We start from the raw sequence: 18,883 nt of genomic DNA on the forward strand, positions 1-18,883 counted from the left end.
AAATCTTATATGTGGCTGCTGCTATGACACTTAGCCCTGGTCCTTCAAGGACATGTGAAAAACGCTTCCAGCACATGTGAAAAATGCTTCCAGCACATGTGAAAAACGCTTCCAGCACTCGCTCTCATTGGCATTCAATTATTTATCCCCCAAAAGAATCTTTTTTGTATTGTTGCTTTTTAGCTTTCCTTTAACTTTGGCACTAATTGACGACAAACCATTAGAAAATGTTTCACCAATTCAAATGAAAAGATGAATTATCAGGGCCCAGGAACTCCTTATCACTTCAAAGTTTCCCTGCTCATAGACAATTCACACAACGATCAAGCAATTTATCCTTTGTTGCGATGAAATATAATTTCAAGGTTCCATTAAGCTTCAAGTAGTTTATTTGCCAAACGTTGATATTGAAAGTATCAAAGATATATAAAATGTAATTATAAAATATTTGCAATAATAAATGATAAATCAGAAATGTGAAGTGATTGATATAAAAGAAAGTCTAACTAAATGTGGATAAATAGGGTAAAAAAGAATTTAAGATTCAAAATAAGTTAATTATTTTGACTTAATACTTTAAATTAATTTTAACTTTAAATAGTGGTATTAACATTTGTTTGGATTTAAGAAATTAAAAGCTCTTTTGTATGTTCCATAAGAGTTCATATGTATATTTGGATTTTGTTAAGAAAAAATGAAGTTTGTGCAGGTGTGATCGAATTGTGATTGATTAGACAGACTATGAAATTTTGTGTACTACAAAAATTGATACCCTTTGCTATGATTGATAAAAAAGTTATTCAAAAGTTTTGAATGCAAAATTTGAAACCTTTAAACTTTAATTCCAATTTTCAATAAAAGAATAAAAGATTAAAACTAGGTTGATCAATGTTTAATATCATTTATCACCTTAAAAATAGTTAGCAACAAAAGACTTGAAGTAATTAAGTAAGGAGAATATAACTGGAATTTTGAAGTGGAATTACCAATAAACAAATACCCATACACATATCATTTTCATTTTTATGTAACATATCCTTCATCAATTTCAACTACAATTCCAATAATGGTCCAAGACATTAAATAGACAAAAATGGCCCACAACATGTGAAAACAATTCCCTGGTCGCTCACTCTCACTCATACTCCATATCCTTCATCAATTTCAACTACAATTCCAATAATGGTCCAAGACATTAAATAGACAAAAATGGCCCACAACATGTGAAAACAACTCCCTGGTCGCTCACTCTCACTCATACTCGATTATTTTTTATCAAGAAAATCATCTTTTCTATTTTTTCTTTTTAATGCTTCAAGGCATACTATACACATGTTTTTTAATTGATTTTTGATAAACTTAATCTGCCATTGTGTGGATGCCTCACTTCACACTATATTTAGACTAGAACGGATGTGAATAATTCTACATTATCTTGTCATATGGCTTCATCTGATGAGATGGTGAATGTGTTAGAAGAATGTCGAGTCTCTCCACCTCCCAACGCTGTGGGTGAGAAGTCTCTCCCACTCACCTTCTTTGATTTGCTATGGCTACATTTCCATCTAGTCCAAAGCCTCTTCTTTTACAAATTCCCTCATTCTAAGACCCACTTCATAGAGATCACCATCCCTTCCCTTAAACACTCACTCTCCCTCGCTCTCAAGCACTTTTATCCCTTTGCAGGAAATTTACTATTTCCTCCAAATCTTAGAGAGCCTGAAATTCATTATGTGGATGGTGATTCAGTTTCATTGACCTTTGTTGAGTCTAATAGCGATTTTGATTACCTTATCAAAAACCACCAAAGGAAAATTGCTCACTTTCATCCTCTTGTGCCCCAATTGCCTCCAGTGTCGGTACAACAAGGCACCATTATAGCACCTGTTTTTGCTGTTCAGGTAACACTTTTTCCCAACTCTGGAATTTCTTTTGGGTTCACCTGTGACCATGTTGTGGCAGATGGTAATGCTTTTATTCGATTCATAAGGTTGTGGGCTACTATTCATAAATTACAGAGAGAGCCCTTGATGTTAGAGGGTGAAATCCTTCCATTCTATGATAGGACCATGGTAAAAGACCCGAACAAGATAGGTTCAATTTTTTGGCAACATCACCAGAAAAGTAAATTTGAAGGATATCGACCACTGCTCCCTACCAGCAACATCCTGGCTTCATTTTTACTAAGTCAAGCCGATCTTCAGCGACTCAAAAAAAGGGTTATGGTTCAATGCCCAACGTTGTTACATGTCTCAAGTTTTACAGTAACATGTGCTTACACTTGGACTTGCATTGTCAAAGCTCAGGTTTGGAGTGGTGAGGAGGTGAGCGAGAATGAGTTAGAGCACTTTGGTTTTGTGGCCGATTGTCGAGCCTGTTTGGACCCGCCATTGCCTGAAAACTATTTCGGTAACTGTTTAGTGCCATGTCTTCTAACTGCAAAAAGTACGCACCTAATAGATGAAGATGGTTTTATAATTGCAGCCAATCTTATAGGAGAAGCAATTCAAGAAAAGCTTGGAAGCAAGAAGGGAGTTTTGGAAGGTTTAGATAAATGGGTCGTGAATTTTTCATCTATAAACATAGAGCGAGCTGTAGGAGTTGCTGGGTCACCAAGGTTTTCAGTTTATGACATAGATTTTGGATTGGGACAACTACAAAAGAGAGAGTTTATATCAATAGATGAAACAAGGTCCATATCACTTCTTGAAGGCAAAGATAACAAAAGCGATATTGAAGTTGGTTTGTCATTCCCCAAGATTAAAATGGATGCTTTTGCCTCTATCTTCACTAATGGCCTCTCGGTCTATGATTAGAAAAAGGAAGCATGTTTCTGTGGAAACACGTTTCTTCATAAATTTGATGTGAGTTGCTCTGTAATCTGCATTCCAATGTGACTTACATTTGGAAAGTTATCATTGTAAATTTTTATTTGTTTTTTTTTTTTGACTTTTTCTTCCTTGCATTTCTTTTGCACATTTCCACCTAACCAAATTAAGTCTCTTTCCCATTTTGATATTATCAAATTATATACTTCAAAGGAATAAGGTGTGAGGAGGTCGGGGTGGGTAAGAGAATGTTCCATCTCGCCTCATGCCATTTAATATAAATATTTTTTTATTTTTAAAATTTTAATTATACCAAAAATAAATATAATTTATAAATATTGTAGCATTTTACAAAAAATATTTTTTTATTGTATGTGTTAAAAAGTAGGAAATGAAAATTACATATATATATATATATATATAGAAACCCTTATCTCGTCTATACTTCTAAAGTAGTTTTTTTAAGGACAAAATGAGATGGCTACATAAAATGGCAAGTTCCATTATCATACCTTTATGGTTTTATTTTCCATATATTCTTTATGGTTGCAAGCTAAATCAAATGAGCATTTCCTTCCACATGCTCTTTTCTGATTTGTGGTTGATAGTGCATATGATATTAATGCATTTGGCAGATAATGAATCACCTTCATCATTATCTGTTTAGCTTTTCCCAATGTACTAATAATACTAGGTTCTTAGTTTTCACCTTTCAATAATAATTAATCTCAAAGCACAATATATATATATAGGACATTATATATGTATCCTATTTTGTATTTCTACTCCATCTTAGAGAGCCTAAAATTTAATGGATATTGAAACCTTAAAATGTTGGGAGGTATTAGGTCATCAAGATTTGGGATTTACTATATAGGTTTTGGGCAGGGATGCCTAAGAAAATTGAAGTCATATATAAAAGTGCATGGTTTTATATCATTTCATGAGTGTAAAGAAGATTTTGAGATTGGTTTGTCCATTCTAATGCTTTTAGAACTAGACTAATAATTGAATCGAAAAAATTATCGATTCACAGTTCAATAATCGAACGATGGTTGAACCATGGTCGAACCTATGATATTATAAATACATAACTTATATTTTATATAAAATTTAAAATAATTATAAAAATTAGTAATATATAATTAAAAAACTTAATAATATTTAATTTTTTATATTCGATATTTTCAAAGAATAATAATAAGGATAAATCTAAATACGTTAATATTTTTCATTTTATTAAATAAATATGTGTAATGTGTAAATGTGAAGAAGATATGTTTAAGATAGAAGGAAAATGATAATATTTAATTTTATCTTTGTCAAACATTATATATTTTATTATTTTATTCTTTTTATGTGATTATGTCTATTTAAATATTTAAAAAAAAAAAGGAAGTTTCAAAAAATTATCTTTGTGCATTTAAATATTTTTATGTGATTATGTCTATTTTATCTCTGTACAACAACAGTAAGTTAAAATGTTTCATAGCATAATGGAATAACCGCATTTTTACCGCCAAGTCCTTTCCCACCACAAAATTCATCCATTTTCCACAATTATAAGTCATCCCATCGTCCCAGCTTGGTGACTGGGCCTTGTTTGGGTGAGTGGGATATAAACATCATTGCCATGGCAAGCCCATTCTAATTTTGGGCCAAGTGTAGAGTTAACCGGTTTTGTAAGAACCGATCCATCTATCTGGTTCAATGATTGAATCGTCAATTTAAACTGTTCAAAATCGGTCCAATTTATAAGCGGCTCAAGTGAGTGGACCAAACCAGAAATGCTCCAGATCAACGATTCAATCGTCGAATCAGACGAATTGGTTCAGTTTTTAAAACAACGGTTCCTCCCAAAGATTAAGATGGATGTCTTCAACAATCTTTTCCAACTACTAACCAAGACATTTGAAATTAAAGGAAGAATGAAAAAATGAATAGGTAAAGAAATAATACTAAAGACTATTTTGTTTACTTTCACAATAATATTTTGAAAATTGGACCGGACTTGTTGGTTAGACTGGTAGGCTTTTCGATCTGGTCCCTTTTTTTGAATCATTTGGCTATTGAATCGACTATGAACCACTTGAACCGACAGTTGGATTAGCAGACCGACTAAACGGGATGGTTCATTAAGAATCGAACGGTTCAATGCCTCATCTTTTCTTAATCCAAACAAGCCCAATTCCAACCTATATTGCCTCACTTTTTCTTCATCCAAATAGGCCCAAGTCAAAAGCCCAAATAAGGTTGCTATTTGGTGGGTTGTTCCTTAATTCCAAACACTACAACAGATGCTAGATGAGACGGGGAACCACTCAACCATGTACATCTTTATGCATAATAAGCAGACAAAAGAAATACATTCTCATTTAAGAAAATTTATAATATCAAATAAAAATAATATAATTGTTTTAAATTATAAAATTAGTTAAAATTAATTTTTCTTCCATTTTTAATATATTCATATTTAAATATTATATATATATTTCATTTAATAAAAATTTAAAATATTAATATTTTTATACCTATATATGATTTAATTTGATAGTATCAAAGTTAAAAAATAGATATTATTGATTTTTAATTTATATATATATATATATATATATATATATATATATATATATAATTTTTATAATTTTAATAATATATAAATTACATATTTATGATATCACCGATTTGACCGTAGTTCAACCACTACTTCTACTGGTAAACCATGAATCTCTAACTTTTTTAATTCAATAATTGGTCCAGTGCATAAAACATTGTTTAACAACACGCAATTTTGTTATTGCTTAGTTGTTTATAGAAAAATTTAAGGAAAGAAAATTCAATAGGAATTCACTTTTTCAAAACTTTCTCAATCCTTTTCAAGACAAATGGGAATGAAATCTTTTAATATTTTCTCTTCTCTTTTTTATAATTTTTTTTTATCATTATGATATTTAAATATGGAAAAAAAAAATCATTTTCTTGGGTTTTTTTATTTTTTATTTTTCATCCTATAGCACTTTCTGAAAAGCACACTTACCTTTTTAAGTGAAAAAAACAAAAAGGAAATCTATCATTTTCTTAATTGATTTTTGATTAACTTTATCTACCATTCCATGGATGCCTCACTATATACAATATATAGACTAGGATAGATGAGGATAGTTCTGCATGTCATCTAAGATGGTGAATGTGTTAGAAGAATGTCAAGTCTCTCCATCTCCCAACGCTGTGGGTGAGAAGTCTCTCCCACTCACCTTCTTTGATTTGCTATGGCTACATTTTCATATAGTCCAAAGCCTCTTCTTTTACAAATTCCCTCAGTCTAAGACCCACTTCATAGAGACCACCATCCCTTCCCTTAAACACTCACTCTCCCTCGCTCTCAAGCACTTTTATCCCTTTGCAGGAAATTTACTATTTCCTCCAAATCTTGGAGAACCTGAAATTCATTATGTGGATGGTGATTCAGTTTCATTGAGTACCTTTGCTGAGTCTAATAGCGATTTTGATTACCTTATACCACCAAAGGAAAATTGCTCACTTTCATCCTCTTGTGCCCCAATTGCCTCTTGTGTCGGTACAACAAGGCACCCTAGTAGCACCTTTTTTTTCTATTCAAGTAACAATTTTTCTCTACTCTGGAATTTCTTATGGGTTCACCACGAACCATGTTATGGCATATGGTAATACTTCTATTTGATTCATAAAGTTGTGGGCTACCATTAATAAATTGTAGAAAGAGCCCATGATGAGGGTGAAATCCTTCCATTCTATTTGTGAGTGTTTAGCTAGGTTGGTAATTCCGGACAAAATTCCTAAGTGTCCCCTAACTCGGCTTCCCAATTCCTCTTCGGACTACTTGACTTTGAAGACTAAGATTTTGCTAAGAGACCGAGGTATGTAGCCGAGTGTGTGGTGATTGAATGTGAATCAACCCGGTTTTTAATCTTTAAATGTGTTAGAAAATTGGGAAAGATGGTTTTTGGTGCAAGGCTTTTATTCCCCTGTTTTTGGATCGATCCAGGTGCAGGGGTGAATCGATCCAACTAACTTGTTTTTAGATCAAATCTCAGCCATTAAATTAAAGACTTTTTTTTGCACTTTAAAAAGCAATCTTCTCTCATTTTTCTAGTGATGGACTGTAGAAAACTTGAAGAGAGCAGCCACTCCATGTGTTCTTCATTTTCTTATTTTGTTTTCCTAATTTGGGGTTTTTGATTGCAAAGAAAATCTACTTCTTTTAATGTTTTCCAAACAAGTTGTTAATGGATTTTCTTGAGCAATAAATGGGTTGATTCATTCCTTCATTCACATCTCAATCTCTCATTCTATTTGGGTTTGGGTACATACCCATTTTCTTCTTGTGTGGATTCAAGAAGAGGCCGGGATTGAGCTTGGTGCGGAATCCAAGTGTGCTCCGAAAGAAGAAGGGAGAAGCTGAAAATGAAGGTACTAGTCAACTAGTCCGGGAAGGATTGGTTGGCTTGAGCTAAGTAAAACCTTATACTTAGTTTTTATTCTTCATAGTGGAGTTTTTCAATCGGTGATAGGCCCGTGGTTTTTTATCTCTTTAGAGGTTTTCCACATTAAAAATCCGGTGTTCATTGTCTTTTTCTCTTACTCTACATTTTGATTTATTTTTTAGAAGTGTTGAAGCATTTGCATGTGTTTTGCATTGATAAATTGTTGGGAGAGTGTTGATGCATACATTCTTGCTTGTGGATGTTATGTTTTGTTGAAAAGTTGTTGGAAGAAAATTTTCTTGACATTAAGATAGTCTAAGGTTAGGTAATCTTTGTTCAGAGAATTTTTAAATTGTTCTACAACACCTATTCACCACCCCCTCCCTTCTCTAGGTATAGTCCATTATTGAGATTCACATTTTCACTATTATAGGACCATGGGCAAAGACCCCAACAAGCCAGGAATTTTTTTGGCAACTTACGCAGAAAATTAAATTTGAAGGATATCAACCACTTCTCCCTACCAGCAACATCTTGGCCACATTTTTACTAAGTCAAGCTGATCTTGAGCGACTCAAAAGAAGTGTTATGGTTCAATGCCCAATATTGTTACATGTCTCTAGTTTTACAGTAACATATGCTTACACTTGGGCTTGCATTGTTAAAGCTCGGGTTTGGAGTGGTGAGGAAGGGAGTGAGAATGAGTTAGAGCACTTTGGTTTTGTGGCCGATTGTCGAGCCCGTTTGGACCCGCCATTGCCTGAAAACTATTTCGGTAACTGTTTAGTGCCATGTCTTCTAAGCAAAGAGTATTCAACTAATAGATGAAGATGGTTTTATAATTGCATCCAAGCTTATAGGAGAAGCAATTCGAGAAAAGCTTGGAAGCAAAGAGGGAGTTTTGAAAGGTTTAGAGAAATTGTCCTCGAATTTTGAACCTCCAAACTTAGAGCGCTTGGTTGGAGTTGCTGGTTCACCAAGGTTTGCAGTTTATGACATAGATTTTGGATTGGGGAAATTACAAAAGAGATAATTCATAGAAATAGATGAAACAAGGTGCAAATCACTTCATGAAGGCAAAGATAACAAAGGCGACATTGAAGTGGGTTTGTCACTCCCCAATATTAAAATGGATGTTTTTGCCTTTGTCTTTACCAATGGCCTCATGGTCTATGATTAGAGAAAGGAAACAAGTTCCTTGGTAGAACCCTATAGATATTTGTTGTGGAAAAAAGCAATATTGACATTTATTTTCTCTTTAATCTATAGTCATTTTATATATAAACTTGGTAGAATTCTCCTTTCATTTTTAATACCATTAAATTTCATTTGTAGGGAACATCCCATCCCATCCCAATGCTAAAAGGAGAATACGTAAATGTACTATTATCATGCTTTATGGCTAGCCATGTAGGCTTTCACTTTCAACTATTCTCATACTTATCTGGAAAGGTCTTTTATGGGAGCAAGAAAAGGAAACCTTACCACTTTTGACAGATTTCCACTAACATTTAATCCATACGTCAATCCATTGTGTATATAGAATAGAATGGAATGGATATGATAAGTTTAGTATTATACTATGGTCATTTCAAATATGGCTTCATATGAAATGAACACTGCAGCATCTCTCCACCTCCTAGTACTGTGGATGAGAAGTCTCTCCCTCTCACTTTCTTTGATATGCTATGGCTACATTTTCCCTCTTATTCAAGACCTCGTCTTCTATGAATTTCCATATTCTAAGGCCTACCTTTTGAGATCACCATCCTTACCCTTAAATACTCAGTCTCCCTTACCCTAGAGTCAAATAGACTTATACTGTTTTCCTATCCATACACAAGCCAAACAATCCTTGAGAAAATCTAATAGATAAGGTGAGATTATTTTTTGTACAAAAGGGAGAGTTCATATCAATAAATGAAACAAGGTTCATCTTATTTCATTAAAACAACGATAACAAAGGCAATATTGAAGTTGCTTTGTCATTCCCCAAGATAAAAATGGATGCTTTTGCCTCTATATATCTTTACCAAAGACCTCATGGTCCATGATCAGAAAAAGGAAACTTGTCTCTTTGTAGAATTTTTAATATATTTGTTGTGAAAAAAATCAATCTTGAGAGTTCATTTCTCTTTAATCTATGGTCATTTTATGTATAATAACGGTACATTCAATTCCATTACTATCTGAAATAAATTTTTTACTAGTTGTTGGTGTGCAACTTACATTTGGCAAGTTAATGGTACAAGGGAAAAAGATGTCAAGAAATGGAAGAAAATAAGAGAAAAGGTAATTTTTGAGATTTTCTTCTAAGTATTTAGAAACAAAAATTTCATAGTGTCAATTCTCAACTCAACCAATTCAACTAAAGTTGAATAGTTCTGATAGACTCTTTTCATCAAAATTAGGTTTTCTATTTAATTTTAAATACAATATAAAGGATTACAAGTATAAATTTTGATTTTCTTTTTTTTTCATATTTTTTTCTACATTTACTCCTTAACCAAATATAATTTCTTTCCCATTTTAATATCATCAAATTATATACTTAAAAAAAAAAGGTCTAGGAGTCCTTCTAATTTGTCTTACCTCTAACATGTCTACCATATAAAAGAGTTGTATTTCACTAAATGACATGAGTTGCGTTAATTCAGTGGGTTAAAATTTTAATTTTGCCACAAAAACTACCTAGATCAAAATTATTTCACTCCCATAGAGAACTATATATGAGATGTTCAAGTTGAAAATACTGAAATTGAAGCTTAAGTTAATATGTTTTGAGTTTAAATTTACGGCAAGATAATGAGATTATAAAACTAATATTTTAGTTGTTATTAATGAGCATAAGCTATGGATGGTTTTGAAGAAATTGGGAGTGATGATCAAGTGGATATGACAAGAGAATGAAAGTAACCTTAAATGCTCAAACATCCAATAAGGAACACTCAAGCACCTTGCAAAATTTTGGCCTTTTTTTAATTACTAAAACAAAATATCCTATTTTCTTAAAAATTGTTTCTTTCCATGAGAGACTAAAAGCATAAGGTTTTGGCATAAAAACGATTGCAAACTCATTTTGAGCCATGGAGGAAAAAAAACTCAAAATCTAGGGAGACAACACTCTTCTAGTCCTTAAACTCTTAAAATCAAGATTTTGACTTAGAAACCTTAAAACTTCTTTCAAAGAGGAAAGTCAAAGGTTGAGAATTCCGATTAATGTTCCTCATATAGGTTGTTGAGGTGATCTACAAAGAAATAGGGGATGTTGTCTATCACATATATGAAAACGACAAGTACGTTTTGATTCGTTCTAGTCTTATTTGGTAGTAGCTTTTAGACAAGGTAAACCTTTGTACTATTTTTTCATATTTAGTGGATCGTTTGTTATAATTTATTGATTTATGATTTTATATATGTAGAAGTTACGAGTAATCTTTGTGTAAGTGATTTTTAAATATATTTGTTGTCATTGTGTTATTGATTATTCTATTGATCTATTTGGATTGATACTAAATTTCTGTATTATAATAAAAAGAAATAAAATAATCAAAATTAAACTGTAACAAAATTGAATTTGAAATATTATTTTTTATTATAAATTTGTGGACTTAGACCCCTTTCTAGACAATTTTATGATAAATAAAAAATAAAAAATAAAAATACACTTACAAGTGGTATCAAAGTAGGTTGAAATTTCAAAGAAAAAAAAAACATTTTTTCTAATTTGTGCTAATGTTACTCAATCATGGAACCTTTGAGAGTGAAATCTTCAATAAATTGTCCTCCTTTTTATGATGGTAATAATTATCTCATTGAAAAATTCATAAGAATTTTTTTCTTAAAATGTACAGCCAATAAATTCATATGAAATGCAATGGAATTTGGTGTTTACTATCCGTACTTGAGGGAAAAAATGGAAAATCCACCAATGAAATCAAATCCAACCAAGAATGAAATAAATTTGATAATGAGACTAGTGAAGCCAACGCAAAGATTTTCAATTATACAAGTCCTAATGAGTTTTATTGAATAGCAATACATAAATATACTAAAAGCTAGCAATTTGAGATAATTTCATTGTCTCCCCTGATGATCAAAATATATGAAAAAGTTGAAATATGCTAAATATGATAACCAAAATTATCATTTTTCCTATCGAGCAAAGTACCCTTGAAAGATGATTGCACAATTTCCAAAATCAAATTCCAAATTATTTTCAGTGACTCTTAATTTTCAATGCAAACCCTTTCAAACTATTGTCAGTAACTCTTTATTTTTAATCAAGCAGACAACATCTAAGAAGACCTTGTTGTCTGTTACAATGATGAAGGTACAGGACAGGCAGGACAGAAAGAAAAAAACCTGTCAAATCTTTCTTTGTTTTTTTTGGGTCTTTGATTACTACTCAAAAAGTGCTCTTTTATAGCTTGTTATAAACTCTTTTAAACACTTTTGAGTAGTAATTAATACCTTTTAACTCAATTGGCACATTAAGGACCCTTGCAAATGTTTTTAATCAATTTTTGGCTAGTTTTGGTGTTTTTGGTAGCTTTTTTTTATCATTGGAGCAAGCCAAGAATGAGGGAGAATTTTGTGCAACCCTTGGGAATGAGCTTCCAAGCCCAGCAAGAGATGCAAGGAAGAGGATCAGAGAAAGAAATTCATCATGAAGCAATTTCACATGGTGATGCGAAATCTTCACATGCTATGCGAAATTCAAAAGGGCAGCAGTTGCAAGGAAACTTTGGAGCACTTCCTGGAGTCCATTGTCTACATACTATATATCATTTCGAATCTCGGGAAGTTAAAAGTCTGATGCTTCAAACGGTGTGCAAATCAGAGCTAAAACGAAAAAGTTATGGCCATTTGAAGGCAACTGCGCCAAGTTGAGAAGGAATTTCACATCACCTTTCCCTGATGCGAAAATTTTCGCACTGCCTTTCCCTGATGCGAAAATTCTCTCATTGACTTTCCCTGATGCAAAATTTTTCGCATCACCCTTTCTCTTTTGCGAAATTTTTGCATCACCTTTCTCTTATGCGAAAATGTAATATTTAGATATTTTACACCGACTCCGTTAGATTTTTACCTTAAGATATTTGGTGTAATTATCTATTCTCTCATTGTAATCAGTTGAAGATCTTTTAAGATATTTAGGATATCTAATCAAGAGGTTGAAAATATCTCTCTTTATATATCTTAAGATATCTCCTTGTAATATATATCTCATATCTCTGAATCTCGGAAGACATTCGAGAGGGGATCACTTGTACATTTTTTAGTAAGAAATATACAGAGCTTTGCTCTGCCTTACCTACTCGTTTTGATTGTATTTTTCTTTCTAACCAAACAACCTCTGAAGATGTTTTCTCAGAGAATGAGTAGCTAGACTTTTTGTCTCTTAGACGGAAGGAAGCTAGGTAAGGGACCCGATTACAAAAGTGGGAGTTTTCCTTGTTTCAGTTTTTAATGAAAAAGAAGTTGTGACCCATTAATGGTTTTTATATTTTTAGTTAAGTTAAAATCCCTTATAATCACTTGGGCCAACACTTGGTAAGCTTTTTGGACTCAATCCATAGAGATCCATTAGTTATCTCTTGCGAGCCTCTGGTAGGTGATTTAAAGGTAGGATTACTTAGAATAGCCAACACTTGGTAAGCTTTTGGACTCCCTAGAGACATCCATTAGTTATCTTCTACGAGCGTTTGAAGAGACCAAAGTTGAGTTTTAATTAATAAATTATATTTTCCAACCATATCTCCCTTTGCTTTTCAAATACCATTCCAAGATACCTCGTTACGAGTGCTTTATTTGTAGACTAAAACGGTTGGGAACATGCGAGTAAACATAGCATGTAGCATTTGATCACATATGGCTTCATCTGAAATGGTTCATGTGCTTGAGCATTGCCGAATCGCTCCGCCTCCGGGCAGTGTTGATGGGAAGTCACTTCGTCTCACTTTCTTTGACATGCCATGGTTCCATTTGCCTCATATGAAACTTTTTTTCTTTCCCAAGACTTATTTTGTGGAGACCATCATTCCTCGCCTCAAGCACTCGCTTTCTCCGACTCTCAAGCATTTTTTTTCCACTCTCTAGGAATCTAATATTTCCTTTGGATTGTAGCATGCCCGAAATTCGTTATATGGATGGTGACTGAGTTTCATTAACCTTTGTAGAGGATAGCTTTGATTTCGATCATCTCAGTGGGAATCATAAACGAAATGAGATTGATTTTCACCCTCTTGCTGTCCAAATGTCATCCACAATCTTTGGCCCATTAATTGTCCCTCTCTTAGCTATTCAAGTCACACTTTTTCGAAACTCTGCTATATGCATTGGATTCACATTTCATCACATAGCAGGGGATGCGATAGGTATGGGTTCTTATTTAAAGCCCAAGTCAGGTTTGAAACATATATGGGCTTTGAACCAACCTGCTCGCTCCACCCCAGATATGAAATTACTAATAGACCTTTCAAATAAATGGTTACTTCAACCAGCATTTTAGGGCTCCTTTTTCTCTCTATTATTTTTATCAAAAAAATCATCTTTTCTATTATTGCTTTTTAGCGCTTCAAGGCATATTATACACACAATTATGGTCCAGACCATATGAGAACAACCTCCAACTAGCAGTGGCTATCGTTGACTTTCAATAATTTGTATTTAAAAAAAAAAAATCCTCTTTTCTATCATTGCTTTTCAACTATTCCATAAGACTGGTGGGCAACAAACCATACCAAGTTGTTTTCTAACATAAAAATATAAGTAATTATTGATATATTGATACTCTGTGGATATATAGAATATATTAGAGATATATCAAATATATCGAGGATATATTGATGGATATTTTGAAAAAAAAAAATTAAAATTGATCAAAATTTATGAAAATATAAAAATAATAATAGTAGTAATAATAATAATAATAAATAAAAACCTTGTAAATGTAACTAGAAGTATAATAAACATTTTAAAGTTGTTTTGTTGAATAATTTTATATATGTATGATATGATTTATCATATTTGATAATAATATCCTATACGTTAATAAAAAATATGGATTTTATAAGTATATATTTATTATTAAATTATATTAAATATTATTTCATAATAAAATTGTGATATTTGATTATAATATATCTAATTTTAAAATATATTTAATATTAAAATTATGATTTATTTAATTTAATTGCCTTATATGATATAAAATAAATGATGATATATGTACAATTTTTAAATATTTAATTAATCTATTAATGATATTAAAAACACTATGTAAAAAATTATCATAATAATTTTATATTTTTGGCAATCAATTAAATGAGATTTTTTTCATTTAATTATAAAATAATTATAATTAATTTGTTCTTTCAAATATTCTTTTAAAATTTGTTTATATACTGACTTTTACTATATATATGTTTGGTGCATAATATTTAACAAATGACAAACTAGCCCTAGTAGCAAGCTATCTGTTAGGTGAATGTTTTGACCAAGGTGAAATATTGTCAATATATCGTGAACTACTGATGATATTTAGCGATTTTTCTCGATATATCATCTAATTGATATTTCTCCATCAAATATCGTTTCCATAAGCAGATGAATTATTAGGACTAGGAACTTCTTATCACCTCAAAGAGTTCTATCCACCCATAGAAAACTCACACTATGATCATTTAACCTTTCTGGATATCATCACAAGTAATTTATCCTTTTGTCAAATTCTTTTACTCAGCATTTATCATAATTATGATGCATTATTATTTCTAGATTGCATAAATTTTAAATAATAAATTTGTTCGTTAAACATTCATATTAAAAGAATCGTACATGTATAATATAATTACAACATATTTGTTAAATTACAATTTAGGGTTTCATTAATGAAAAAAAAAAATGTGCCACCGCAATTAAGAAAAAAAGTCTTCGTAATTATAATATTTCTATTTTTATTTGAATAATGGATTTTTGAATGTTAGTGCACTCTATGGATATGGAGATCTTGATTGTTGAACCACATTAAAAAAATTTATCTTTTTCTTATTTATGTTTTGTGTGTGACTATGTTAATAATACTTACCACAACAAATGGTCAAAAGTAGTTGTGAAGTCATTGATATAAATAAAATAAAATAAATCTTATTAAATGTAGACAAATAGTATAACAAATATTTAAAATTCAAAATAAGTTAGTTATTTTGATTATACTTAAAATTATTTTAACTTTAAAATTGTGACATTAAATTCTATTTCAATTTGAAAAAAAAAAAAAAAAATTCTCGGTTTAATAAGAATTTATATGCTTATTTGGCTTTTGTTCAAAGAGCTTAATTATGGCCTACAAAGAGTTTAATACGAAACTAAGAAAATGTTGTTTCGGTAGAAGTAAGGATGAAAATATCGGTAATCACGGATATATCGGTACTTCGATTTTACGGATATATCGGATATATCGGAGATATATCGACAGATATTTTGGAAAAAAATATCGGTAGGCTTAAAATTGTTAAAAACTCATGGAAATGTAAGGAAAACCTCATAATCATATAATTAGAAGTATAATGGACATTTTAAATATATTTTATTGAAAATTTTGATATACATATGATATAATTTGCAATATTAGATGTAATTATATTATGTCGATCTATAAGAAATGTTAATTTTGTAATTGTTCTCATTATAAAGTCACATAAAATACTTCATTTCATTAAATATCAATAATTTGTACACATTAAATTCATTAAATAAACATATTTCATATTCAAAATATACTAGTTCATGTTAATTAAATTAATTAAATAATTTAGCTAAGTTAACTAGTTTAATTTAATTCTAAATGTGAAAATAAATCACAAATAACCATCTAAAATAAACATATCAATTTATAATTAAATAATCAAATTAACCTAAGTTAATTCAATAAAAATATAAAAATTAATTACAATTGAATGTAAAAATAGCATTAAATCATCCATATTTCAAATATACTAATTAATTGAAAATACATGAATTAATTACAATTGCAAACAAAATTAATTACAATTTAAAACAAATATACCTTAAAATGATTAAATAATTGAGCAACCTTAATAAAAATTGGAGTAATGAGAGAGCAAATGAAGATTGAAAGCAAAAATGGATGAAATAGATGAAATTTGGGCTATTTATAGAAGAAATTTGTGCCAAAATAGCCGTTGGAACATTAATTTACCGTTGAAAATCAATTTTGGTCATTGGATAAAAAACTGGGAGCAATCTGGCCTTTGGATTGCCATATTACCATTGGAATCACATCTAGGCCGTCGAATCAACACGGGCGTGATCTGGGCTGTCAGATCACGTTGCATGAAGGAGGGGAAATATTGCCAAAAAATCGGTGATTTATCTCCAATATATTGCCGATATTTTGCCACCAGAGGCGATTTTTTCAAAAAACTCCGATATATCTCCCCGAGTCGATATATTGTCGATATTTTGGCTATATTTGCAGAAATATCTCCCCTCCGATTTTTCTCCACGAAATATCGTGTCGACTCCTCTCGATACACGATATATCACCGATATATCCCGACATTTTCCTCCTTAGGTAGAAGTTCTATTTTAATTTAAACAAAAAGTGTTTTTATGTTTAATAAAAGTTTTAATTATAATATCGATATTACTATTTAAAAATTGTAATTTTGGTTTCAACTTCAACCTTTAACTAAAACCGAAAATAGGAAGCTATCTTGAATGAGATCTAAATTATTTAATTTATTAAATACATTTAATCTACATTTATTATTTAATTATATTATTAAGTCATTAAATTGATTTATCAAACACTTTCTAAGTAAAAAACTAGTATTAGATTGTGCTTAATACATCCATTACCTTATGCTTAAACTTTTGCAAGACTTAGAAGCATAACCCTCTTCCATTATGTTTGTTTTTTCATCTAATAACCACAACCACCTTTAGTTCTCAGCTACCATTAATTCTCTAAGAAGGGAAAGTCTCAAGTTTTTTAATCAATTCCAAAAACATATACTAACTCATGGAAAATTCTACAGTACCACTTCGGTACCTACCCAAAAAACAATTTTGACCATTGGATGAAGATGGTTCAATCTGGACCGTCCAATTGGTTTATATATTTTAAAAAAATTTAAAAATATATAAAAAAATAAAAGTAGGTTGCCGGTCACTTGATTTCCCGCTTCTATCTTGCTTAATCTTGTCCAAATACAACAATTTGTCTGATGGGTATTACACTTGATGCCTATTTTCGGAGAGGTGAGCTATTAGTTTGATGGCCATTACAACTTTTCCCGGATTTTAGAGAGTTAAGCTTCAGAAATTTGAGGGTGTGGAGATGAAATTTTCGGGTGAAATGAATATTTACAAAGAGAGTGAGCTGAGTGGGGATTTTGAAGGAGAAATCAGCAAGAAAATAATCAGGCGGGCTTAGGCGGATCCGCAACCAATCTCCCCTGCAGGCAACTCTACCTACTATCCCAGAACAGGTACTTCACTCATCTTATGTCATATGGTAGTGATTGAAATGTCGAAAATTTCGGCGATATTTCTAAGAAAGACAATATTTTTACTAATTTTTTGGAAAATTTCCCAATCTTTCCTACCAGTCCAGGCCGCGCACAAACATGATATTTTGATCGATTTTTTTTTGGGAAATTTCCCTATATTTCCTACCAGTCCAGGCCGCACACAAGGATGCAAAATCTGACCAGTTTTTTTTAAAAAAACAAAAGATACTATTTGGTAATATGGTCATGATTTGCAGGCAAAGGTTGTATATTTCAACCTGGCTAAAAAATCGTGGATTTAGGGTTCATGAAATTTAAATTGAATAGCACAAAAGCAAAAAGACCCCTAAAACAGATCCAACAAATCGAATGGGGGATGGATTTTGTTGAGAATCAAACGGGTATTGAAAAAAAAAGGATAACATGATTAGATTAGTACCTGCGAGGATTGAGAGTGGTAGAGTAAACTAGAGCTGGAGCCTTTTTAGGGATTCTCGGTCTGGAGGGAGAAAAGGGCTTCTTGACGCCCCAGCCCCAAGTGTGAGAGGTAGTAGGGCCTTTTAGGAATTTCTCTTTGTATATAAATAATTATCCATTAGTAATTATTTTGATTAAATCTTTACCATTAGTAATTATCCATTTATATTTTGATTAAATCTTTACCATTAGTAATTATCCATTTATATTTTGATTAAATATTTACCATTGAACTTTCGAATTTTATTACTGATATTTTATGAATTAAAATTAATTTGATAAGATAAATTATTAATAATTTTAATTATTTAAATACATTAATGTTAATAGAAAAATTGTTATCACATATTTTTAATAAAATTTTAGAAATTAAATATCAAATAAAATATTTTATATAAATTTATTTTATTTTTCATTTAAAATATAATAAAATTCTAGACTTTTGAGTGTTAGAAATAATAATGCAACATGGATTTGAACCTAAATCTCAAATAAAATATTTTATATAAATTGAACTTTCGAATTTTATTACTGATATTTTATGAATTAAAATTAATTTGATAAGATAAATTAT

At 31.0% G+C, this 18,883-nt stretch overlaps 1 protein-coding gene across 1 annotated transcript; it reads left to right on the plus strand.

The window, feature by feature from the left end:
• Positions 1-1,377: 1,377 nt before the first annotated feature.
• On the plus strand, positions 1,378-2,947 carry LOC100261365 (phenolic glucoside malonyltransferase 1). The gene is made up of 2 exons (XM_010659084.3): positions 1,378-2,409; positions 2,485-2,947. Exons 1-2 carry the CDS (start codon positions 1,443-1,445, stop codon positions 2,814-2,816), a joined length of 1,299 nt encoding a protein of 432 aa, XP_010657386.1. The 5' UTR covers positions 1,378-1,442; the 3' UTR covers positions 2,817-2,947.
• Positions 2,948-18,883: the final 15,936 nt, after the last annotated feature.

Source organism: Vitis vinifera, chromosome 12 (genome assembly GCF_030704535.1).
Source record: "Vitis vinifera cultivar Pinot Noir 40024 chromosome 12, ASM3070453v1".
NCBI classification, from domain to species: Eukaryota; Viridiplantae; Streptophyta; class Magnoliopsida; order Vitales; family Vitaceae; genus Vitis; species Vitis vinifera.

Bases quoted from the DNA above. Each gene is read 5' to 3' on its own strand.
- LOC100261365 (XM_010659084.3), top strand. From the start codon at position 1,443: ATGGCTTCATCTGATGAGATGGTGAATGTGTTAGAAGAATGTCGAGTC. The intron at 2,410-2,484 runs GTAACTGTTTAG...TTATAATTGCAG, and splicing joins ATTGCCTGAAAACTATTTCG to CCAATCTTATAGGAGAAGCA.